At 43.1% G+C, this 25,641-nt stretch overlaps 1 protein-coding gene across 1 annotated transcript in view; it reads right to left on the reverse strand.

Annotated features, from left to right (window-relative positions):
• Nucleotides 1-25,641, reverse strand: part of col5a2a (collagen, type V, alpha 2a) — a 92,767-nt gene that overhangs the window by 12,575 nt on the left and 54,551 nt on the right. The window contains exons 12-48 of the mRNA XM_084310229.1: nucleotides 20,912-20,965; nucleotides 20,715-20,768; nucleotides 20,375-20,428; nucleotides 19,645-19,689; nucleotides 19,378-19,431; nucleotides 18,697-18,741; nucleotides 18,530-18,583; nucleotides 18,150-18,248; nucleotides 17,979-18,023; nucleotides 17,755-17,853; nucleotides 17,498-17,551; nucleotides 17,059-17,166; nucleotides 16,661-16,714; nucleotides 16,326-16,424; nucleotides 16,126-16,179; nucleotides 15,897-15,995; nucleotides 12,585-12,638; nucleotides 12,375-12,428; nucleotides 12,235-12,288; nucleotides 11,818-11,871; nucleotides 11,646-11,690; nucleotides 11,460-11,558; nucleotides 7,210-7,317; nucleotides 6,650-6,703; nucleotides 6,322-6,375; nucleotides 5,728-5,781; nucleotides 5,106-5,159; nucleotides 4,863-4,970; nucleotides 4,500-4,553; nucleotides 4,337-4,390; nucleotides 3,966-4,127; nucleotides 2,086-2,193; nucleotides 1,319-1,426; nucleotides 1,079-1,132; nucleotides 873-980; nucleotides 543-596; nucleotides 55-162 (exon numbers count right to left, since the gene is read on the reverse strand). Of these exons, the coding sequence (XP_084166355.1) occupies nucleotides 55-162; nucleotides 543-596; nucleotides 873-980; nucleotides 1,079-1,132; nucleotides 1,319-1,426; nucleotides 2,086-2,193; nucleotides 3,966-4,127; nucleotides 4,337-4,390; nucleotides 4,500-4,553; nucleotides 4,863-4,970; nucleotides 5,106-5,159; nucleotides 5,728-5,781; nucleotides 6,322-6,375; nucleotides 6,650-6,703; nucleotides 7,210-7,317; nucleotides 11,460-11,558; nucleotides 11,646-11,690; nucleotides 11,818-11,871; nucleotides 12,235-12,288; nucleotides 12,375-12,428; nucleotides 12,585-12,638; nucleotides 15,897-15,995; nucleotides 16,126-16,179; nucleotides 16,326-16,424; nucleotides 16,661-16,714; nucleotides 17,059-17,166; nucleotides 17,498-17,551; nucleotides 17,755-17,853; nucleotides 17,979-18,023; nucleotides 18,150-18,248; nucleotides 18,530-18,583; nucleotides 18,697-18,741; nucleotides 19,378-19,431; nucleotides 19,645-19,689; nucleotides 20,375-20,428; nucleotides 20,715-20,768; nucleotides 20,912-20,965 (2,673 nt within the window). The remainder of the gene's footprint in view (nucleotides 1-54; nucleotides 163-542; nucleotides 597-872; nucleotides 981-1,078; nucleotides 1,133-1,318; nucleotides 1,427-2,085; nucleotides 2,194-3,965; nucleotides 4,128-4,336; nucleotides 4,391-4,499; nucleotides 4,554-4,862; nucleotides 4,971-5,105; nucleotides 5,160-5,727; nucleotides 5,782-6,321; nucleotides 6,376-6,649; nucleotides 6,704-7,209; nucleotides 7,318-11,459; nucleotides 11,559-11,645; nucleotides 11,691-11,817; nucleotides 11,872-12,234; nucleotides 12,289-12,374; nucleotides 12,429-12,584; nucleotides 12,639-15,896; nucleotides 15,996-16,125; nucleotides 16,180-16,325; nucleotides 16,425-16,660; nucleotides 16,715-17,058; nucleotides 17,167-17,497; nucleotides 17,552-17,754; nucleotides 17,854-17,978; nucleotides 18,024-18,149; nucleotides 18,249-18,529; nucleotides 18,584-18,696; nucleotides 18,742-19,377; nucleotides 19,432-19,644; nucleotides 19,690-20,374; nucleotides 20,429-20,714; nucleotides 20,769-20,911; nucleotides 20,966-25,641) is intronic.

Genomic DNA, 25,641 nt, shown 5'->3' on the forward strand with positions numbered 1-25,641 from the left:
AATGCTATGTTTTATTGATGATCACAGGAAATCAAACGCCCAGTGTTCACTTACAGGTGGTCCAGGAAGACCCTGCAGGCCGGTGAAGCCACGGTGTCCCTTCTGCCCTCTCTCTCCATGGTCTCCCAGGTCACCCTTATCTCCTCTTGGTCCTTGGGGTCCCTGTGGTTAAAAAGAAACCATGCACCACATTTCATGGGCAATGTTGTGAAAAGAACAAGCTGTCCATGTCTCTCACCACACACAATATGCTAATTAAATACAATTAAATAAATGAAAAGGCCTAAAGTTTGGGTGACTCTGATATGTGCCATTATGACTACAACTAAATACATATAATACAGTTAATGGCTCCCAATATGTAGGGAAAGCAAACGATAGCCTGACCCTGGAACAGCAAAACATAGGAGACTATTCTTATAATAAGTTATTATAACCACAGTTCTTGATGTGTTGAAGTTGTTTATGTGATGACACAGAATAGATATTATAATTTTGATAATATCTGTACATAACCTCAAGATGTACTCTGAATGACTCACCCCTAAGCCTCTCTTTCCAGCTGAGCCTGGTGGACCAACTGGTCCTCTTGAGCCCTGTAAACAAGTAGACATTTGAAACATTTTGGACACAGCCATGTCACCGGGTGGGCAATTCGAAGGGGCACAGAAGGGGATTGCATCTCCCTTGTTATGACAATAGTATGTAGCATATACACACTGTTTACTACTATATATGTGTGTGGTAGATAGCCTGCATGCAACAGACTGGATGGTACAAAACCTATTTCAATACAACAAAATGATTCTGTCTTATGACAGATTAACAGGTCAGACAGACGAGGTATATTTAGAACAGAGATGTGAACATACAGCGTCTCCTCTCTTGCCAGCACCACCTGATGTACCGACAGGGCCTGGAGAGCCAGGAAGTCCCTGAGAGCCAACCAGACCCTCTGGACCATGGTCTCCTCTGTCCCCCTAGAGAAACAAACACCTGTTGTTGGTCACTTGTGACACATCATGGCAATATATTGTTATTGACAATATGGGTGCAGTCTTTAATGTACTGCTCTTACCCTTTGGCCCATAAGACCATCCTTGCCTGGTGGACCGTCAGAGCCAGATGGCCCCTGAAGAAAATGGGAAATGTATTTTTTTTAGAGGTAAAAAAAAAATACTTGGGGTTGTTCACATAATATGAAAGCACATCTATATTTGTATATGTTAGCTAGATTGCATCTTATCTAAACAGTCTCTGGGATGTTTCACATTGTGTTTAGCTGGATAGACTGATTACTGAGCGCTGGAGGACATACATCGGGACCGGGGTCACCACGAGGTCCATTAGCGCCTGGAGAACCGAGGGGACCTGGCGGGCCTTTGTCTCCACCTGGTCCTGTAGTTCCCTGTTTCCCTGGTGGGCCCTGGAAAGACAACAGCCGTTTTGAGAGTGGAGAACTGCGTAGTGTATAAATGTAACCAACAAACATTCCAGATAGCAGAGTGACATTGATTCAATGTTGAAATAACATCAGAATAATCATTTTGGTTGAGGTTGAAAATGCATTTGATGTTGAATCGACTAAAGTAATGTTGACAATTGATGGACTTTTTAGGTTAAAAACGCAACACTGAATCAACATTGAGTCAATGTTGACAACTTTCAGCTACATTTCAATGTTGATAAAATGTAATTTACAGTACATTGACACTTCAATATTGATCCAACTGTGTCAGGTTGCTATCTGGGATACCCCACAACATGCTAATACTTTTAGTCTTCTGTTCAACCATACAGGGACAGATATATGAGCTATACTGCAGGATAAGTAAAAGGAGAATCAATTTGGTGTGTGGATCTACTTGTTGGTTTCTTCAAAATGTAATAGAAAAAGTTTAGCTTGAGGATGTTGTCATAACCCACCTATCAAGAAGTAATTGAAAATGAAAGCCCTGTCATTAGCACATAGTTTGGTGTGTCTGGTTCTATTATGAAGTGAAAGTTAATTGACCGGGACCTTGGAAGAAAAAGTCAAGACTTGCAAATGCCATGAGCACAGAAGCTACTGTCTAAGATACGTACTCCTGGTCCAGGGAGACCTAGCATCCCACGTTCTCCCCTCTGACCAGGAAGACCCACGATGCCTCTTTGTCCTGTAGTTCCTGCTGGACCCGGAGGGCCATCAGGACCCTGAGGAGGGAATCGCATTAAAAGGATTAGGATTCTCTGTCTAGTTTTCCTGTGTTGCTAGGAAACAGCGGAAGCCTGGGACTAGTATGACCTCTAGTCATTTGTAATAATTGCGGAAGACGTCTGTGATCTTAATCCTGTGCAAATCTGTAAAAATTCCAGCGCAAATGACCTACCAAACAGACTTGTGATTCGCGATCTCAGTGATTTGTTTTTGGTAGTAGTATAATCAATACAGGAAGGTTTTAAATGCATTTTCAGTGCAAATGTCAAATCAATCTGCTTCACCTCAGCACAGAGATCGATAGGCCGACAGTTCCTTCTTGTAAAATATATTTGCATCCAAAGTAGTGCACATACTGTAATTCCCCCTGCCGGTTCCTGTTGCAGCGACTGACGGGAAATCAAATATCTGGCTGTGATTCCAGTATAAAGGCTTGGTCTTGTGACAATAGGCTGACAGCACACACATTGCATGCGCACACACATACCCCACCTCCCTACAGTACATATACACATGCACTTTAACACGGTCAGTACACCCCCCACTAGGAAAGTTTGGTTTAGAAATGCGTGTGTGTGTCCTCACTTAATTATGCAAAAGTACAAAAAGGTCTGCATGCTGAAAGCTCTCAATTAATCAAAATGAATTTATTGATGCATCAGAGTGATGTTTTACGTGATGACAGCTCTACTTCACTCACTCTGATGCATCAGTAAATTAATTGAATGGAAACCTTTCAGTGTGCAAACCTTTTGTACTTTTGCTGGATTATAACTCGATCCAGCATTTGCATACTGTTGTTTTTGGATGTGTCTTACCCTAACAACAATGACTATGATGCTCGCTATGGCTAGTAACAATGGCTGTGCAAAAAAGTTATACTGTATTTCAACACAGGAAGTAGAATATTTCAGTCCAATGAAAATCGTGATTTTCAATCTCATTGAATTCTCGTACAGAAGTTATGTTGATGTAAAATCACCCAACAGAACATGATCAAAGCATATCAGATATCCAATTATCTTCCCTGAAGAGATAGCATAATCTACTACTGATTGGCCCTTTAGTTGTCAGTAGTTGGGAAATATATCAGGTACAGTAGCTAATCCACAAACAAGTAATGAATTTTTATTCATTTAATATGATACTAACTTGACATATCCTTCAATGAACAGACCACGCCCTAGTGTAGACCAACTGGAAGTCATGTGCACTAAAACAGTAAAATTACACATCTGAAGCTGAAAAAATTACACAATAAACTTACTCTGACTGAATTAACATCATTGTACTGGTTCTTTAAACCAACTGGCTCTAGAAACATAAAAAAGCATATTCCCAGCTAACCCTTAAATCCGAACCCTAAAATGACAGAGATGTACAGCAGATGCAACAGACAGAGTCATGGGGCTCTATTCTCAAATTCGTTCACATTAGTGCAGCTGGATCTCAGTGTGTGACGGAGCCTCGTGTGGAATTTTCTCAGCCATATGAAATTGTCAATACGCTGCACCTTGGCGTGCACTGTTCTAGATGAGAAGCGATTATCTGATTGGCCGTAATTCAAGGAAGCCCTAACCACACCTACTAATAATAATGCACTCCAGCCGTTTGAAAAATTTGCCACTTTGCAACAAGGATATGTTTGCATCTCTGGTCACCAAATTACCCCAAATAAGTTGGGCAAACCCACGTGCACCAGCGCCCTGAGCTTACTCTTGCACTAGTTACTAAATGCACGAAAATAAAGACTCTTGTGTCAATTTACCGTGGGACCGTCCTCTCCAGAGTCTCCTTTGTCTCCGGGGCTTCCCGGCGTTCCTCCTGGTCCTCTCTCTCCCTGTCTTCCAGGAGATCCATTGTCTCCACGGATACCAGGAGCACCTTCTCTGCCAGGGGGTCCCAGGGGTCCGGCCTCTCCCACGGGACCCTAGCAAACATGATTTCCTCATCAGATACTGTAGCTCACAGCTTAATGACATTACTGGCCGTCATGATAGCCTCCTCTCAATGCCTCTGAAGTAATTGTGAAAATCTGTTAGGATTTCATGATGGATGTGGCAGTGATCCCGCATTTGTGAACCATTTCTCTAAACCATCTGTAAATTAAGTATTCAGTTGTCTTAAATCAATACTTACAGTTGAGCCTGGAGGGCCGACCCTGCCTGCTGATCCAGGGAAACCAGTAGGGCCCTGGGAAGAGAGAGGTTACACAAGCCCCTCAGGTTAAAGTAAAATACTCTTGGAATTCATTGTATTGATTGATTTGCGTGTTTTTGATGTGGAAATTAAATGGTCTTACTGGTGCACCCTGTGTTCCTCTTCCACCCTTCAGTCCAGCAACACCCAATGGTCCCTGCAAAAACACCACTGTATTACAAATGGTTCATCCAGTCCTTATCCAGGGCGATGTTTTCTGAGCATCATACTGCAACACACTCGGAGTCGGACCTAAAAGCTGGCCAGTAAAACTGGCTTCTATTGACGGTCACTGAGCAATCTGTTGTTGAGGATGGGGACAGCATCACTTATTCACTTCCCAAAATGTTCCCAGTCCATCTGGGGTTTTGAACCGCCAACATTCCAGTTACAAGATCTCTATATTTTAGGCTCCTGCCGTCCCCTGCTTGTTTAGAAGAGGTTATGGATTAAGTTTGCAACTCACCGGAGGTCCATGGGCACCAGACAAGCCCTGAGGTCCTGGAGACCCAGCATCACCCTTCTGACCAGGCTCTCCGGGCTCCCCCTTGACTCCAGGTTGACCATCAGGACCCTGCAGTAGGTAGGTACTATTAGCATAATAGCCCAAAAACATACTATTGTCTCAACAACCATCAACGTAATAGTGAATAAATAGGTTTCACTTGAGGTTTTCATATCTCCTCCTCACAAATAGAAAACCACTTACGGGTGGTCCAGAAAATCCAACAGCACCGATGGGGCCAGGGTCACCTCTAGATCCCTGGAGGGAAGGAAACAATTAATAATTAACTGTTCATGTTACTCTTCTATAGAATACATTCTATAGGATATGGACCATTTGTATATCTACATAGCATTGCACTTTTCAGAATGTAACCTACAATCAATCAGAATGTCGTTTTAATATCCTAGACATTTTTTATTTGGATGCATCATTTACATTCCTTTCAGGCGTGCAGTGAGGTCTGATCAGCCTATCTACCATTGGTACACTAAACCAATATACCGTACTTAACATATTTTCATTTCAGGAATTTTAGAGCATTTAATGTCCATGTTACACACACCATGTAATTGGATATGTATTTCATTCAGGGTTCAGAGTGGTGGCTCAGGTGTTGGCGGTGCCCCTGGAGCAGGTTGAGGTTCAGCGTCCCATTAAAGTAGACTTAGATATGGACGGACACATGGATTGTCGGAGGATTCAGACTTGTGTCCTTATAGTTACAAGATGGTCTCTCTTACCACTAGGCCGCCCAATAACCCCCTTACTGTATGTTGGAAAACAAACATCTGACAAACTTTTCTTTTCGCAAAGGTCTACTTACAGGCACTCCTCTGGAACCTGCAGGACCGTTTGGACCTTTAGGGCCTGGTTCTCCCTGTAAGAAAATCAAACATCTTATTGGCATTGTGCGTTTCTTTTTCTTCATAAATCCAAGGTTTTGTACGTTAAAAGAAAAAAGAAAAAAAAAGGCAAGAAATTGGTTTTCTTGTCAGATGCAGTCAAGGAAGCAATGTGGAGCCGGAGGATTTGGCAGCATGTGAGATATTCTGGGAACTATTCCCCATGCAGAACTGATGCAAATAATGACTTGGTTTACCCGCAATGTGTACGGTTTTGATTTTTACAAGGCCAGAGGCAAAGACATCGACATAGTGCAAGCAACTGCCGGGCTGTATCACAGTATTAACCTAATGTTAAGTATTTGAATACCCATCCATGGAGCAAGTTGGTACATATACTGTATACAGTACATGGGGGGGGGGGGTTAAGTACCCTTGCTCGGGGGTAAATTAGCGATATTTGCCACCGTCTGTAAAAGAGATTGAACCAGCAACCCTTTGAATTGTCTTGAATTGCCTTGATGTACATTGGGGGAAAAACACAAGTTTGTTAACATGATGTAAAAACTCTTTACCTTTTCACCACTGGGTCCAGCAGTTCCAAGGGGTCCGATGGGGCCTGGGGCTCCCTGTTCCGTTACAAAAGATATTGTTAGGGAAATCCCCTCATCAACTTTACCAGGAACTTATGTAATGAATTGGGAAGACAAAATATGCAGTGACATGTCTCAAACCAGGGACTCTGTAGTGTAGGACATTACATCCATAATAACTGCCTCCTTTTCCCCCTCAATTCCCAAAACATACTGAGCTATTGTTGTCCATCTTATTTCCTAGTTTGTAACATTATCAGCTTACATTTACATCTTCTACTGAGATATTAGTGTCAGTGGCTCTACTTACCCGAGCTCCATCATTTCCAGCTGTACCCTCTGATCCTTTCTCCCCAATTGTTCCCTGCCAAGATAAAAATAAAAGAAAGAAAGAAAAAAGATATCAGATTAGATTTAGTAGGGATGCAAACATCAGCGTACAGTGTCTTTTTGGTCTTCAGAATTAGCCAACATCTCAATCCAAATTGGTACCTGATTTCTATTAAATATTGTCAGATATAAAACATTAGTGCTTTAGAGCTACTAATACACAGATACTGTCGGATAAAAAACATTAGTGCTTTAGAGCTACTAATACACAGATATTGTCAGATATAAAACATTAGTGCTTTAGAGCTACTAATACACAGATGCTAGATATAAAACATTAGTGCTATAAAGCTACTAATACACAGATCGCTATTTATCCCTTCCATTTTACCAAGCTGTTCCGTTCACTTTGAGGCTTAGTAATTTTTATGAGGCCCTTTTTGTGAAACACTGGGCCTCATTTATCACCACGTCTGTTTCACCATGGAAGGAGAGAAAATGAATGTCCTGACGGAGGATGACGTGGATGTAGACACTTACTCTGTCACCTTTTGGCCCTGGAGGCCCAGAGATGCCCCTCTCTCCTGGCATTCCCTGGAGACCGGGAGGTCCGAGATCACCAAGGGCGCCAGCTGGACCAGGGCTACCCTGTGGAAACAAGCAAACAGGCATTTAATGGCCTTTAACAAAACCAAAAGATTCACACATTTAACTGCAGATGAAAAATTATTTACTCAAACGACGATTCCTCCAGAGGATTTTCTTCATTGCAAACTAACACTAACAGTAATTTTTACAGAGTTAATCATTAACTCATTCCCCGCCAACGACGAGTATACTCGTTATTGGCCACCAATCGAATAACGCCAACAACGAGTATACTCGTTATTTGATCGTTATTTATTTTATTTGCTATTTCCATTCATAAATCATCCAGGAAGGCTGTGGTACCATAGACAATGTGTCTGAGATCGCAATGGTCCAATATCGCTGCCTGGTGGTATGCAGCCGATGTTGCACTTCCTTTGTGACTGTGTATATGGCTGTGTATCATTGAAATTCCTCCGGGCGGAGTTTGAGTAGCCTGGACTGAGGGGTATACCTGATCGCATTTGAATCGCTTTCGGGACGCCCGATTCATTATGCTATGGGGGGTTATGTCATGGCCCAAATGGACATACGATCTAGCAGATGGCAATCAAATAATTGGAATATTCTTTTTGGAATCGCATTGGCCACAGGTAAGAGCAATTTAACGTAAATTTCAGCTTGGTTGTGCATTGTTTTCATAGCCATCGCCCTGATCAGCGTATGCTGTTGTACTAACGAATGCCGTTATTGACAATCAATTAATCAGAAACGACCCCCCCCCCCTTTCATGCATGTATGATGGAACATAATATACCGATCATATGCATTTGAATGTTCAATTGTAGCATGTATAGGGACAAAATGCCAATGGATTAAGTATAATATGCTTCGCGGGCTATTACTAGCCTCCCAGGAATGACCCTAAAACGCTCTCAAACCATACTTATATTCACCACGGTATAAAACGAGAATGTATGGATGGAAAAAAGATTCCTTTTTCACATCTTGAACGATAGATACTCTATGTCAAATGGGCCATAGTATTGCATCCATAGCTATAATATTTCAATAGTTATAGGCCTGCAAACAAGGTGAGCGACTACAGGATGAGGCTAATCCCCGGTGGTCAATGAGTTAAAGGGGATTAACAGTTATTTTATACACTGAATTTCTGCTGCCTGGTAGGTCTGACCAGCATCTAAATGAGTGTTAAATGCCTTTCTTCCCAAGAGAAAACCAAAACGAATCTCTGATGTCATGCTGATGTGGAACCAGAAGCTGCTCTGTCGACATGGGAGAATGACTGTTGATGTGTGGAATGTTTGCTGGAACATTTACATCCAAGCTTTACTTGTGATAGCGATGCTATCAACTCTGAATTGTACCCTTATGCCAAAATCATTCTTTGCACCATCCAATGTATAGATATGGACAACAAAATAATCAAAAATAAATTAACTAATAAATAAAAACCAAAACAGCCACAACCACAGCCTCTCTCAGTACAGTCCTCCTGCAGTGCTGAAAAGTCCACATTTTTTTTTTTTTTGCTGCAATCACTATCTCGCTTCTATTCTCTGCTACTTCCCCCGGGGCAGTTCATCATCAAAGTATGTATAAATGCCAAGAACTGTCTTTTTCCCCATCCTGTTGTTCTCTTCTTCACTGCCTCAATATATGACACATAATCAACTAGCCTAATTTTGTTTACCTCAATTTGTTGGAAATTTCTTTGGCATTCAAAAGACAATTCACACATTAACTGGTTCTTGACACAGCACTGCATTACATGCCATTTAACACACCTCAGCAGAAACCATGTGTCCAAGTGTTTGACATCTTCTGCACTGCAGAGGAAACGGTACAAATGGAATCTAAATGATCTCTCCTCAACTTGTGCCCATAATTCAGTTTGCAATTCATCCCCTCCCAAACTCAACGGAACACCGACAAGTTCTACTCTCTCTGTCCACCACCGTAGTGTAGCAGATGCCTCGCATCACAAACTCCTCCAGAGTCCTTGAATCTCTCAGCATCCCAATCGATTGGCACAGGACAAACAACACCTCTCAATTGGGCCTTTTTACTTGAGGCTAAAGAACCTGATGTTTTCCTACCATAGTTAATTCCAGTGTCTGTCTCTGTTGACTCAAAGACACACACTTAAAAAGGATCAGACCACTCCTCGTAATCCTAATTTTACTTCCAACCACTCCTGTACTCCAAACCAGTCTCGTAAAATAACATCTTTTAAATTGGCAATTACAGTAGTTTCGTTTCAATTTGCATGGAATCTGGTTCTTTAGTTGTTTGTTCTCCATTCATCGTCTTGCTTTCTTCCATGTGTCTGAAATCCTTCCTTCTAACTGGTGGTGGACTTGCAAAACCAGACGGCCTATATTCTGGGCTCAGTTTCCTTCTTGGTGTCGGTAGAGTCAGTCTATAATCTGGGTTTGTTGCAGAATATACTTCATTCATCTTCCTGTTGTCATTACTTGGTGAATTCTGTCTCAAATCTGGGTTTGTTGTGGAATATACTTCATTTAGCTTCCTGTTGTCATTACTTGGTGAATTCGGTCTATGATCTATGGGCTTGTTGTGAAATATATTTCATTCAGCTTTCCTTTCCAAGACCTTTGCATCTGTTGTCCTCTCGATGATCACAAGTCAGCCATTCTGGGCACTGTCTGTAACAGTCACTTCCCAATCCATTCTCTATGATGGTTTGCATTAGTGTGACACAATAGAGGAAAGATAAGTGCCAACTCCCTTCTCTCATGTCATGACTATGGTAATTTTACTACTACTAGTAGTGAATATTTAGCCTCTGTTTCCTTTCTGCAAGCCAGTGAGAGCAGTATCCAGTTTTGCAAAGGAAACAATGGAGGGTACTTTGTATGAGTTTGTGACGCACCCCCTACAAGGAGAAGGAGGTGGTGTTCAAAATCACACACAGCACTTTAGCCTAAGTGCACTAACACTGGCACTAACACCCGTGCTAAGATAAGATAAGATAATGATACTACACAATGATGTACACAGTGCTCATGATACTACACAGTGATGTACACAGTGATCATGATATTACACAGTGATGTACACAGTGATCATGATACTACACAGTGATGTACACAGTGCTCATGATACTACACAGTGATGTACACAGTGATCATGATACTACACAGTGATGTACACAGTGATCATGATACTACACACACAGTGATCATGATACTACACAGTGATCATGATACTATGACAGCCATTGTTTTTCTATGAAGCGATTGGTGGAGCCGGCCCTGCTTTGTGGCATCCCTTGGCATTAGCCCCTTTCGTGACTGCTGATGCACGCCTTGATTTGAATACAGCAGTCACTTGCTCGACCTTACTAGCCATAGGAACATTCACCCTGAAGCACTGGTTATTTTCGAACGGTTAGTTCTAAATTTATCACAGAAATGTCAAAGGTACTCACAGTTGCACGAGGGTTTCACACACAAAACCGGGGTGGTTGGAAAGCTCGGCGTTGCTAATAAACATTAAAAAAAAATCTAAACATGTAAAAATCACTGAGCTAGCCTTGCGTCAAAATGGCTTACTCTTGTTCTTCCGATTTGTGACTTGCCAGAGCGCTGTGACTGGCTTCTTCTGCTTTGTCACATGCCTGGTGCGCCCAGGAATCACAGCGCTCCGGCAACGCCGAGCTTTCAAACCACCCCGGTTTTGTGTGTGAAACCCTCGTGCAACTGTGAGTACCTTTGACATTTCTCTGTGATAAATTTAGAACTAACCGTTCGTAAATAACCAGTGCTTCAGGGTGAATGTTCCTATGGTAAGGTTGAGCAAGTGACTGCTGTATTCAAAGCAAGGCGTGCATCAGCAGTCACGAAAGGGGATACCCTTGGCATTAGACACACTGCTCAAGATTTCCACTCATCGCTGCGTTCAAAGTAAAATTTATTTGCCCTTTTAGAATCTCTACCAATGAGATTACAGCTTTATGTGATGTAAGCAGACACAACTTGGAAAAATGTGCTTCTCTGTATTTTGGAGATTAACTGTCCATGTTCTTGACATGATTCTGCACCGTGCCTCGTGGTGAGCAAAGAGCAGAATGCTTATCACCCGCAGGCAGTTTAAAGTCCTTTGGATGAAAACTTCCACCAAATGGCATTATGTTACGTTACAATACACAACTGTACCTTTGGCCCGTCTGGACCTGGTGCCCCTGGGATTCCCTTGGATCCTTGCAAGCCATTAGCACCAAGTTCCCCTCTCTCCCCAGGAATTCCACGCTCACCCTATGGACAAACCAAAACTCAGTCAGTTTTCAAACTAAATCAGTCCATTGATAAAACACACATTTTTACATATGGGAGGCTACTTACCCGTGGTCCAATCTGACCCACTGCGCCCCCCTCTCCAGGAATACCCTGAATGAAACACACATGTTAATTCACAGAGAAATAATAATATTTGTTGAGCTTCTATGAATTCTGTTAGTTGACAGACAAAATAATAAGGAGAAGTCAAACTACGAATGATCTTTGATCAACTCACCAAATCACCTGGCTTCCCTGACTCTCCAGGAGGACCTTGGTTTCCAGGCAAACCCTACAAACACACGATCGTTCAGGAAAAAGGAAAATGGAGTGTGCATCCATTGTGCGAGATATATACTCAGGACTAATCGTAAACACCATGAAAGGCCTTCTTACCCAGACAACATAATCAAATAACTGTTGCCAGAGTAATATTCTGATCTGCTGCTGTCTCTTTTACCACTTGGAAATGTGATTTTATGAGGTTTGAAGTGTGAGTAATAAGTCCTTTTATACCACAAACGCATTGTCAGGCACCAAGAACATCAAGATCAGTGGACTTTTATAAGAGGTCTAATCATCCTCTATCTACCACTCCTTTTTGTGTTTATACTTTCTCCAATATGATAATCAGCCAAACATCATGAAAACACACCTGGAATCCATTGACACCTGGTGGTCCCTGTTCTCCTCTCTCTCCAGCAACACCCTTTGAAAGAAGACAGATAATAAGTCCAATTTCTGCTGCCAGCTAAATGCATTTCGGAAGTGATTTTGGAAAGATAAGCCACTTACCGATGGGCCAGGTGGGCCAGCAGGACCAACTTCACCGTCTTTCCCGGGAGGACCCTAGGTACATTTAAAAAAAAAATAATAATAATTAAAGGCTGAATCAACAGCTCCACCCATTTCACACTTGGAAGAATATGAGATGCTTGATTTCACAAAAGTGTAGAAGGTAGTCATACCGCGCCACATAATTGAACACTGGCAAGAAATACTCACTCTTTGGCCTGCAACTCCTCCAGATCCTAGTTCACCTGTCTTTCCAGGGTCTCCCTTTTGGGTTTAAAACAGAAATAGTTTTGTTAGAAATAGAAGAGGGGTTCAACAGAAGTGTTTGCCGCTAATGTCAATGGGTCTCATTCCCGAATGTTTTTCAAAGAGTTCTCTTGGAAGACTTATCTTGGAACCGACTGAGACAGAATCTACGACAAGTTCACTCTGAGTCCCCAACGCGTGGGGAAGATGTCTTAAGTGGCTCAAACTATCACAGCTGAGACAGCTTCTGAAACATGAACGCGCGTTCCCTTCTAGGTCATTTGCATACAACACAATGCATCCAGAGCTCCTTATAAGGCAGGCTCTGTGCCGTGTGCAAATGAAATCGAGAAAAGTCGAGGGTTTAGACTTTAGGCCATGTCCCCACGTATCTGGATCTTTTGCCAAACGCACATTTTATTCCACGATTGGGCCTTTCATCCACACGTAAAGGGTGTTTTCAGAAACATTAACAGAGATTTTCTTAAACGCATTTTAAAGTGAAGATTTTCCAAAATATCCGTTCAGTGGATCTGTGCAGCCACTGTAAACGCATAGTCTAGATAAACGATGACGCCACAGCTCACTACGCATGCTCAGACTGGCGGGCCGTAATAATATCTGGCCCGTCAGATTGTTTGGCGAATATTACTTTACTATTTCTCTAATATATATCAGACCGACTATAGGCTAGCTAGGCTATATATTTCAGCTATAATGTCCTAACAGAGAAACTACCACCACCTAAAACATCCTTATTACACCTTGTTTTATCCATAGGCAGTAGCGCTTTGAAGTAATAATAACTTCGGTGGACAGCGCCTTGGTGCTGAAATGTCATTCAAACTATCCTTATGCGACGACGGCACCACACGTGAACAGTACAATGCAATTAATGAATGTCTTGTTGTAATTAGTATATATATAGTTTGTGATAAGGACTCGCCATATTTCAAGTTTCAAGTTTCAAGTTTCTTTAATAGTTGTCATACAGAAGTACAGAATACTTTTGTACAAAATGCTTCTTACTGTTGCGCTCCAGAGACTGTGCATGACAAGATAAGTATGAAATAAAAACATAGTAAAAATTAGAAGTAAAAAAAGAGGTCACAGTGTTCAGTTTTGACATATGTACAATGTTCGTAGACGTAGTTACCATACAATATACAATACTGTGCAGTGTACTAATATACAATACAATATAGTGCAAGGCATAAATGGACGAGGTGCAGTTTAGGTACAGTTTTAGAATCCGGAGATTGTGATCTCAACATTGACATTGTATCTCTAGAAGTAAAGCATTGAATCGTGACATATCTAGATTGGTTGTTTCCTCTGGACTGCATAATCCTCCGCTATATCTATCTATTTATCATCTATGTATGTCAATATAGCCAATGGAAATGCTAGGAATGGTCAAGTGGGCTGGGTGAACCAATGGACAATTCCTATCGTTTCTCAGTCGTCCTGACCGCTCGTACCACTATGGTATTTGTGATATCGCTTATCGCCACCTACTGGCCCACATGCTTGTTGGAGCAATTTATATGCGTTTATGTGTTTGCGTCTGGAGCAGTTTTTTTTTTTTAACACTGTCGTGTGGACGAGGATTTCTTTTTAAACGGAGCCTGAGAATATCCGTTTGGCAAAAGATCCAGATACGTGGGGACATGTCCTTAGACTTAGACACACCTGTCCAGCTCATTAAATGCAACTAGTGATGCAGCCGTGTGAAAATGGTGGCGGAAGCGCTTTGTGACCGATCAAAATGAGATTAGATTCATGTATTGTCATCATTATACACACACACACACGCTTGCAGTACTGTATAGTCTACGTGCGTAATGAATGAACGCAGTAGGCTTATATTATTCTAATGACTTGTTTTATTAGGAGATCGCAGATACAGTCCACCAGTCCGCTGCCCGACTCTGGCGGCCTTAATATGTGTACTGTACTTACTGTATAGGGCAGAGCATATATATAGTATCTACTAAATCCTAATGAAACAAGTAATTAGAATAATATAAGCCTACTGTTCATTCATTAGACACGTAGGCTATACTGGGGCACACAAGACTTATGGAATATTAATGCAGTCTATTTCCACGCGATTAGCTTTAGTTCTTATTTATTTATCCACTGTCATTTGCAGTGTTGGTGTAGTAGGCTACATAGTGTATTTCAATATCTGTTTTATTGATTAATGATATATTTGAAGGAATGCAAGTTATATCAAACAAATGTCTGTCCCATTAATCATGGGATATATTTAGGGATGGGTACCGAATTCGGTACTTTTGAGGTACCGAACCGAAACACGTCGGTACTACCGAGTATTGATTCAAGTGAGATACAGATTTTTTATTTTTTTTCCTTTTCCTTTTTATTTTTTTATTTTCATGTCAACGTTCACACGCACAATATATGCTTACCTAGGATTTGACTTGATTCAACAACAAAGCAGTCGGAGCAATGACAAGCCGAAAACTGTCGAAATTGTAGTTATTTGAAGTTTGGATTTTTTTTCACGACTGAGGTAGGTAAATTAAATTTCTTGAGACTAAAGTACCGAAAAAAGGTACCGTTGGGTACCGGTATCGATTCACAGGTACCGGTACCGGTACCGGTATCGGTTCAAATGTGAAAGGTACACATCCCTAGATATATTGCATGTTGGCTCTAACCTGCATTCTTTCAAATGTATAATTAATCAATAAAACAGATATGTAACAAATAAGAAATACAAATTCCACAGAAGGCATTAAATAATTATTATTTTCAATCATTTCACAATAATTGCATAATTGTGTTTGAATATCTGAGTAATTAAAGTAATTATACATTTGTCCAAAATAGCTGGTTCAGATATGGTTAATCCAGCTGCCCTGTGATCAGATGAATCCATATTATTTCTTTTTCCAACATCCGCGTAATTTCTTATCGTACAAATATTGTCATATTTATTTTAATTATGATTAAGTAATTAATTCCAAGGAGGCCTGTAGGGTTGACATGAAGGAATCACTATGATTCCTCCCAAATAAAGGCATTAAGAACATGGAGAATACAGTCTGTCAGGTTAATAACATTTTCAATCAGTTAATCAATCATAAGTGTGCTCCTCATTACTCTTAAATTCTGCTCTCAGCCACGGCCGAATCCGATCTCAGAGAAATTGTCTAATATGTCTTAAATCGGCAGAAATTTGCCTGAGAGCATAAATCCATTCGGGAATGAGACCCAATGTTGTGTTGTGTGACTCTGGAGTCTTACGGTGAAGCCCTTGGGTCCTGGTGATCCCATAGTTCCTGCAGGGCCCCTGTTTCCGATAGACCCTGCTGGCCCCGGGCGTCCATCTTCACCGGGGGCACCCTAGACAACGAAACAAACCATAGCTTCATCCAACTATTCACCTGTGATATCAGTCTTACACTGCATTTGCTGTCATAGTGCTGGTAACACAGTGTACAGACAAACAGTGTGGTGAAGAAATGTAACCTACCAGTGGTCCTGGTTTGCCCTCTGCCCCTTGGACTCCAGGTGTACCAGTCAGACCCTTTGGAGAACAGAACATCAAGTTGAGAAAAGGAGCAAATAAGAACTTTGAGAGGAAAGAAATGCGAATAGCATAAATGAAGCAGTCAAAGAATTGTCTGATATATCAGGGGTCTTGGAAAGGAAGCGAAGGTTCTTCAAAGTTACCCTTGCACCTGGCAGACCAGGTTCTCCCGTGCGCCCAGGATCACCACCAGAACCCTTTGGCCCAGACGTGCCAGACGTTCCACGATCTCCTACAGCACCCTTTAGAGAAAATAATTACACTGAATTAAACCACAGTATCTCTCACCGACATCCAAAATGTGTCATAACAAAACTCACTCTGAAAGTGCAAATGCCTTTATGCTGACCTAATGTTGAGGTTTAGCCAACAAACTGCCAACAGCAGTTACCGGTGCCATCATCTTGTTCACCACTCAGCATTTCTGGCAGTTTCTTCACAATATTATAATGAGTCCTCCTCTAAACTGTTACTGTACCTTAGGTCCAGGCAATCCATCAGCACCAGGGAATCCTCTGTTACCAGGAGATCCCTGAAAAATACATCAATTGATTATATACAATACCATACCATGGTTATGCTCCCTACATATTAAACAAAGCCTTGTGCTCAAAAGAAAGGGAAGTAATAAAGCAACAAGTCACACAGAACAAGGGTTGCCCACAAGATTTGTCCAGAACAACACCACAGAATATTACAAAATTAATACACCATTGCCTTTGTCCATAAATCAATGTTTTTATGCATAAATGGGCACAGTTCCTATTTCAAGTTCCACCCCCAGTCTTTTCAAATGATTAATTTCTCAGTTTGAGGTCATCATGGACATTAAACGACCCGCTTGGATGGATGCTATGAGGAGCAACGCTGACTCACTCTCTCGCCAACAGGACCAATTGGGCCCACAGAGCCGGAGTCGCCTCGTGTTCCTCTCTTTCCTTCCTCGCCCTGAGGTCCGATCACTCCCTGGGAACCAGAGGGACCCTAAAACACAGACGGAACCAACCAACACAGTTAAGAAACAGATACCTGTACAAGTCATATCAGATATAAAGCACTACCTTGACATTGAACTTATAATGGGGGGAACTTGCATAAGGGGGAAACCCTTTTGTATTGACACTTCACCATTGAAAATAACCTGTACGTGCAAGCTCATAAGCTACAGTACCCTTTGTTTCTAGGAAAATGTTAACAATGCTAACAGGCTATTTTTCAGGTAGCTGATATATTTAATATAAAAGAATAAGATTGCATGAAAACATAATAGCCACGTTTATTTCACTGACATAGAAACTCCTGTATAACAGCTTACATGTTCTCCTTTGGGTCCAAACTCTCCTTTGAATCCTCCCACTCCAAGATCTCCCTATAGAGTACAAACATGACAAAATGTGAAGGCTCATACTAATCGATAATTCACTCCTGTCACTCCGGTGGTCTTCAGTCGATCCCTTATAAGTGAGTAAAGCATGTACTACACTTTGCTGTATGCAGTAGTACATAAATTGCACATGTAAATTATGCCAATAGACAGCTCTTGTATAAGATTTATGGGAGTGAGCATCTTACCAATTGTCCTTTGATACCAGGCTGACCAGTGCTGCCTTGGGGTCCTGGGGGGCCATGGGGTCCAAGATGGCCACCTTGACCTGATACACCAATGTTACCCTGCAAATGAGAACATCTTCACCTTTAATAACTATTGTGTTCCCCGGGTGCATCCACATCACACACACAGTATATGTACAGTAATATGTAACTGAAAGCCTGTAATTAAATGATTGTTTACGTACCACTGGACCTTTGGTACCTGTGCCACCGTCTGTCCCCAAGGGTCCCTTTGAACATAAGATGTGTCCAGTTAGATGGACATGCAATGCACTGTGCTACATGTGGGACACTAAGACAATCAGTACAGTGCTATGATGTGTAGGAGAGGAGTATAGGTACAAAAATAAACTAACTCGGAGTCCAGCGCTTCCTTGTCTTCCCAGGTGTCCAGTCTCTCCCCTTTGGCCCTGTGGGCCCTCAGGGCCCCGGACTCCTGTGGAGCCAGCTTGTCCCTGTTGGAGCACAAAGACCATCAAACCTCTCTCTAAGGCAAGACTTTCTTACTGTATGTAAAAGTACCAGAGGTTTCCACTAATCCTTGAAAATACTGTAGTTGTTCATGCAATCAGCTTGTACGAAAACCTTTTGGTAATTGGCTTTTTCTTTTGGCAATAATAAATAATGCATAGATAATAATGGACTAGATCAACAAAGGTATGTCAGACAGCAGGTGACAAAGTCACTACATCAAGGCAGCGTTTTTTTCCCCACTAGATGCTTTGTCTATACTTGCCTTCATTCCTGGGGTTCCTGGGTAGCCAGGTGGTCCCATGAGACCTAGTGGACCCTATCAAGCAAGAGCAATGACAACAATGTTGTATTATGTAATGCTGGTAGGACATCCATTGGTATTAGAGTACACTAAACTGTACTGGTGTGGTATAATATGTCCTTACTTACCATTGGACCTGATTTGCCGATGTTACCAGTTGAACCACGTGTTCCCTGAGAGGCAAAACATTTAAACGTACAACTCGAATCATTTGATATTCATATAATGAGCCCCCCCCCCACATTTATCATTATGGCATTCAAGGAAGGAACAAAAGTGAATAATCCATAACCAGTTACCAAGCCAAATAGTTGCATTCACCTACACGTTCATATCATTGTCTTATCCTTAATGTAATAATGTTTCAACAACAGAGAGAAATACCTAATCACCATAGTAAGTAGGGGTGTAAAGGTACATGTATCCGTACCGAACCAAACAAGTTTCAGTGTGTACCGTACCGTACCGAACGAGTGTGTACCGAACGAATACAACGGTATGTTAACCACTAACGACCGCCCACCGGGGGCTGTTTTTTTCACAATCTAATATAATTATATAAAAATTTTACAAGTCGATTATTCATTTCAATATAGAATATTCGTTGACAGTCCTACAAGTACAATTAGTTACTGCACACTACATCACCCCTGAGTGGAACATGGAAAGCCAAACTTTCCCCCACTGTAACGAAAACCGTACCGAACCTTGACTTCAAAACCGAGGTACGTACCGTACCGTAGTTTTTGTGTACCGTTACACCCCTAATAGTAAGTGTCTTAAACACAAAACAGTGATTTTGTTCCTACCGCTGCACCGCCTGGTCCAGAGCGTCCTCTCTCCCCTGGCATTCCAGCAGGCCCCTGAAATGGCCAGCGGGTCACAATTACTTTTACAGTCGCCAAGCAGTAAATAAAAATTGACAAATAAAAACAATGAACTTTTCAAATTGAACGTGAGGTTGAGAAGTGTAAATTCATATCTAAAGTATGTACATGGAATTCTTAGGGCTTGCCGTGACACTACCTTCATTTTTCAATATTTTGTGTTGAGAGTAGGACGTAATAAGTACTTACCATGGGGCCGGGTCCTCCCAACGGACCAGTTGGACCATTAGCACCCTGCAAAATCAAGCCCAATTGTGAAGATAGGACATGGCATAATGAACGTTATGTGTTATTATAGTGCGAAGGTAGTAAATGTTTTTTTTAATTTTTTTCACTTTTTCTCCTAATTTTTTTTTTCTCCCATCCCAATTCCATATTGCCAATTATCTTTCACTTCAATTCTCCCCTCCCCTATCTTGAACGTTGCTAGACTATGCCTCCCACTGGTCGGCTGTAGTAAGGATAGAAGCCTTGCATCACGTGTCCCCTCCGGTACACGAGGAGGCAGCCTGTCGCATCTTTTCATCAGATAGCGCGGTCTCTCAGTGGCAAGGAGTAACGCATGGGAGGCTCACGCTGCCCCCGATACTTCCTGACTCTGCTGTACAGGCGTCACCCAACCGACCTGTAGGAGTCGCTGTCCACAACGTCCAAGCCCCACCCATCGACTTTCCACCCGCTACCTCTGCCAATTGAGATAGTATGACGACTGGCCCAAGTCGCAGGCAATGCTGACTCCGGGAGTCGAGACCGCAGCCTCTTGCATTGGTGACGAGCTCAATCTCCGCTACGCCACCCAGTCGCCTGGTAGTAACAAATGTTAAATGTTTCAGTATAGTTTTTTGGAAGACAAGCTACCATCAAACCAAATAAAGTATAATCAATTTCTGCTTAATCTATATTCTGCTTTTGTTTTTACCTTAGATCCTAAAGCTCCAGTCTCACCCTTTTGACCGAGTGGACCCCCATATCCCTGAAATAAAGAAAACAAACATGTTATTTGCATTTATTTGTAGAGCGGAATAGCATGATATATCAGAGCCCTCACCCACAAATAAAGTAGTAGTATAATACAGAGAGAAAAAGTATTTAGAGTCAAATTCTAAGGATAAAAAGTACTGTAGTTGTGGTGCAATATCTGTGTAGTTAATATTGGGGAAATCCTTTACGTATGGGGTCATAAACTCATGTTTTCCCTGTTAAAAGATGGTTTCCCTATAGCAGTCATGTAACAATTCAATTAGAAGAGTTATACTTACTCTATGACCTTTCAATCCAGGAGGTCCGGGTGTCCCTGGAAATCCCCTTGATCCCTGAAATATGTGGGGGAGGGGGGGGGGGGGGGCAGGATATGTGTCATGAAGTGCACTTACCATAGCATAGGCAGTACAGTGGATTACAGTTTGGTAATGTCTTTGTGGTTATGATGTGACTCAGTAGAGGTGGGGGGCCTTACCGCTGAGCCTGTGAATCCCATCTCTCCAGAATTTCCTCCCGTTCCTGCTTCTCCCTGTGTGATGACATATCATGCAGATACATTAAAAACAGGAACACATGCTTTATGGTTGGTTTAGGTGTTGCCGAATTTCTATCAGCATGTGACCTGTCCCACCAGAGGCGAGAACATATTAGACCATGTATACTCGCAATTTAAGAATGGGTATAAGTCACAGGCTCTTAGTCCATTCGGTAAGTCCGATCACGCCGCCATATTCCTTTTGCCAAAGTATAAACAAAGTCTCAAGCGAACGCCGGTGGTCTCGCGAGAGGTTAAGCGTTGGGCCGTGACGTCAGAGGAGTCACTCCAAGCTGCACTTGAATGCACAGACTGGAGTGTATTCCGTGATAACACAGCCAATATTAACGAATACACTGAAATGGTGCTTGACTATGTCTGTACTCTGGTAGAAGAAACAATCCCCTCCACCACAATTAAAATCTACCCAAATCAAAAGCCCTGGGTAGACAAATCCGTCCGTGAGGCTCTGAAAGTGCGCACATCAGCATACAACATCAGGCTGGAGACAGGCAACATGGAAGAACACAAGATGGCAAGATACAACGTCAGGAGAGCAGTAAAAGAGGCAAAACGGCGTTACAGGGATAAAGTTGAACTTCAGTTCGAACAGGCTGACTCTAGAGGCATGTGGCAGGGCCTCAGAACAATGACAGATTACAAAGGCACCTCCCTCAAACTGAACAATGACATCTCCTTAGCAAATGATCTCAATTCCTTCTATGCGAGGTTTGAGGCTGTGAATAAAAACACCAGCCTACAAACCACGGCAATGGGGGGGGGGGGGGGTCTGCTGATGGAGACTCAGTGTTCAGGGTAACAGAGCATGAGGTGAGACGGATCTTTAAAAAAGTGAATATCAGGAAGGCAGCAGGACCGGACGGCATCCCCGGCCGCGTCCTAAAAGTCTGTGCCGACCAACTGGCCCCGGTATTCACTGACATCTTCAACCTGTCCTTGGAACAGGCTGTCATCCCCACCTGTCTGAAGAAGTCCACCATCATCCCTGTACCCAAAAAATCTACGCCCGCTTGCCTCAACGACTACCGCCCTGTAGCCCTCACCTCCATAGCCATGAAGTGCTTTGAGAAGCTAGTGAAGGGCTACATCTGTTCCTCCCTCCCCATCAACCTGGACCCTCTGCAATTTGCATATCGCCCCAACAGGTCCACGGAGGACGCCATAGCCCATGTGCTGCACACAGCAGCATCACACCTGAACAAGAGGCAGGGGAACTATGTGAGAATGCTGTTCATCGACTACAGCTCAGCATTCAATACCATAGTCCCCTCCAAACTCATAGCCAAGCTCAGGGACCTGGGCTTGAACTATGACCTCTGCCAGTGGGTCTTGGACTTCCTGACGGGCAGACCCCAGGTGGTAAGAGCAGGCAACTGCACCTCCTCATCCATCACGTTCAACATAGGGGCCCCCCAGGGCTGTGTTCTGAGCCCCCTCCTCTACTCCCTGTACACACATGACTGCGTAGCACAGCGGAACAACAACACCATCATCAAATTTGCTGATGACACAGTAGTGGTGGGCCTGATCTCTGCCAACGACGAAAGGGCCTACCTGGAAGAGGTAGAGAACCTGTCACAGTGGTGTCAGGAGAACTGCCTCTCCCTGAACGTCAGCAAAACAAAAGAGATGATTGTGGACTTCAGGAGGTCGGGGGTCAAGGACTACAGCCCCCTCAGCATCGACGGGGCACCGGTTGAGAGAGTGAACAGTTTCAAGTACCTCGGAGCCCACATATCCGAGGATTTGACATGGACCACACACATTGACAGTGTTGTGAAGAAGGCACGACAACGCCTCTACTTCCTCAGGCGCCTAAGGAAGTTCCAAGTCAGTCAGAAGATCCTTAGGAACTTCTACTCATGTACAATAGAGAGCATCCTGACTGGCAACATCACCTCCTGGTTTGGGAATAGCACTGCACAAGACCGTAGCAGACTACAAAGAGTGACACGTTCAGCCGAACGCACTATTGGAGGGGGGCTTCCCACCCTCCAGAACATTTACAACAAGCAGTGCAAGGGGAAGGCTAAGAGAATTATTAAGGACTCGAGCCACCCGAACAACTGCCTCTTTGAACTGCTGCGGTCAGGCAAGCGATACCGGAGTCTTAAGGCGAGCACAGAAAGACTCAGAAGAAGCTTCTATCCCCAGGCCATCAGGCTGCTAAACGAACAATAAACACTATGCAACAACCATCAAATGCACACAGCACACACACCCACACGCACACACTCACTTAAACAAACAACACACTGCAGCACCCACTCTCCACACTTTAGATTTATTGATAAAGGATTTGCACTACAACTCGTACACCTACTATAAATTGTACCTAAATTGCACCTCATCCTATTTCTGCCTTGCACTATATAGTATTGTATATTAGTACACTACACAGTATTGTATATTATATGGTAACTCAGTTACGTCTACTCTGCATCGAACATTGTACATATGTCTATACTGAACACTGTGACCTCATTTTTTACTTCTAATTTACATGCTATACTATGTTATTTTATTTCATACTTATCTTGTCTTGCACAGTCTCTGGAGCGTAACAGTAAGAAGCATTTTGTATAAAAGTATTCTGTACTTCTGTATGACAACTATTAAAGAAACTTGAAACTTTATGGAGAAAAAAAAAACATTTATTATTACGTTCCAACTGTGATAACATTTACACATTACAGACAGACAGGCTGTTCTGTTTCTTTTTAGTTTCTTTTTTGTGGTTTTGTCGTCCCTTAACATATAGGGCCCTCCACTATACTCTGACCTTAGGCTTCAGACACATTTTGAATGTCAAAATCCATACTTCTCCTTGACCTTAATTCCTATGAATGGTTTGAAGAGCCATGTGATGAATATCCCTCTTACTGTTCGTAAACAGTGACGTTTGCAGGCAAAAGTCTGGCTTATGAAACCAATCCATGTACACATTTCGGGGAGTCTCCAGGGACAGTCTGAATGAAACCTCGCTAACGTACGACAACCTGTCTGTGCAAGTGCTTTCCTTCAGAATGTCCCTGAAGTCTCTCCGCAAAACATATGCGTGTGGTTTGGTTTCGGAAGCAGAGTTTTACCTACAAGATGATGTTGACGGTATGAACCTGTCCATAGCGTTCCATCCTTGAGATGAAGTGGGTTAATGTTTTCCCCTATAGCCTCTCTACACTGTTGTGTTCATTAGGCTGCTTGTGATGGTCAGGAAAAAATACATGGTTTTCGATTTGGCCGTTTGCACTTGAAGCAAAAAACCTCCACCCTGAAAAAGAATGAATAAATGCCTGGTGTCCTATTGAAGTAGAGGAAGTCACCAGTGCTCATGGATGTCATTAGGCATTTCTTTTAATGCACGGCCAGCAGAGACATACAACCAGATGCTTTTGAGCATACAGCCTGCATGAATTAGGTCATCATCACTCAACACAGTGTAATCCCTAGCTTGAGACATTTCAGCCAACATCGGTGAACCAGATGACCATATGCCTTGTGATGAAATCAAAAGATAAATCTGGGAACCCGCTCTAATTGAACTCGCTGGGAACCCGGTCTAATTGTACTCTTGCACTGAAGAACGTAAGGTTATCCTATAACCCTAGTTATATGAATACTGGCTGAGCGTCTCGCTCTGCCTACTGAGATACATCACTATCTCCAGCATCTAGTGTGCTCTGGGAAACAAAACAAATGCACCCACTTGCACGTGACCACGCCACTCCCATGCATCCTCTATATTATGCCGGAAGTGGTCACGCCTCACCCTTCCCAGTTCGATTTTCATAAGCGGAAAACATCCAAGGGACCACAGGGCGCTAAAGAGCGAGACGTTCAGCCAGTATTCATATAACTAGGGTTATAGGATAACATTACATTATATATCATCTGGCTTCGCGTCTCGCTCTGCCTACTGAGATAAAGGGCAGAGCGGACGCGTGGCCCCGACAAATGCACCCCAGACAAATGCACCCCCTGAGGGCCCGTAAGCCCCAGCCAGGGAGGAGGGGAGTCCCGTCCACCCGCCCGTCCTAACGAAGGGGGGGAGGCAGTCAACTCCACCAAAGTGCGAAAAAAGGGGAACCAGGCACCCCCGAACGCACAGCGCAAGTGGAACCACGTGTGACACAGCACCCCGCGGTCCACACCCACACACTCCTGCTAGCCCACCTGATGGCAGGATGCAGGAGAGGTCCCGGACCTCAGGACCGCCTGGGAGACAGAACCCCCAGTCATGTCCATGAGGTAAAACCTAACGAAAGGACTCAGGGAGGACCAGGAGGCCGCAGCACAGATGTCCTCCACCGAGGCCCCCCCTAACAGGGCAGCAGAGGCCGCCACACCACGAGTGGAGTGCGCCCTGACGCCCCCGGGGGGAACTTGTCCAGCCAACGTGTAGCAAAGGGCAATGCCCTCGCACAACCAATGTGACAGGCGCTGCTTGGACAGTGCCTTACCCGCGCGAGGGCCACCGTAACAAGCCCTGATCGGAAGCCCTGAGATCCCACGTGCGACTAAGGTAACCCTTCAGTGCACGGACAGGACACGACAGGTGAAGGCTCACCTCCAACCCACTAGCGTGAGGAGGAGGGCGAAACGCCTGAAACACCATATCCCAGAGCGACAAGAGCTCCGGATATTCTTTG

Source organism: Notolepis coatsorum, assembly GCF_963971535.1.
Source record: "Notolepis coatsorum genome assembly, chromosome: 3".
NCBI classification, from domain to species: domain Eukaryota; kingdom Metazoa; phylum Chordata; class Actinopteri; order Aulopiformes; family Paralepididae; genus Notolepis; species Notolepis coatsorum.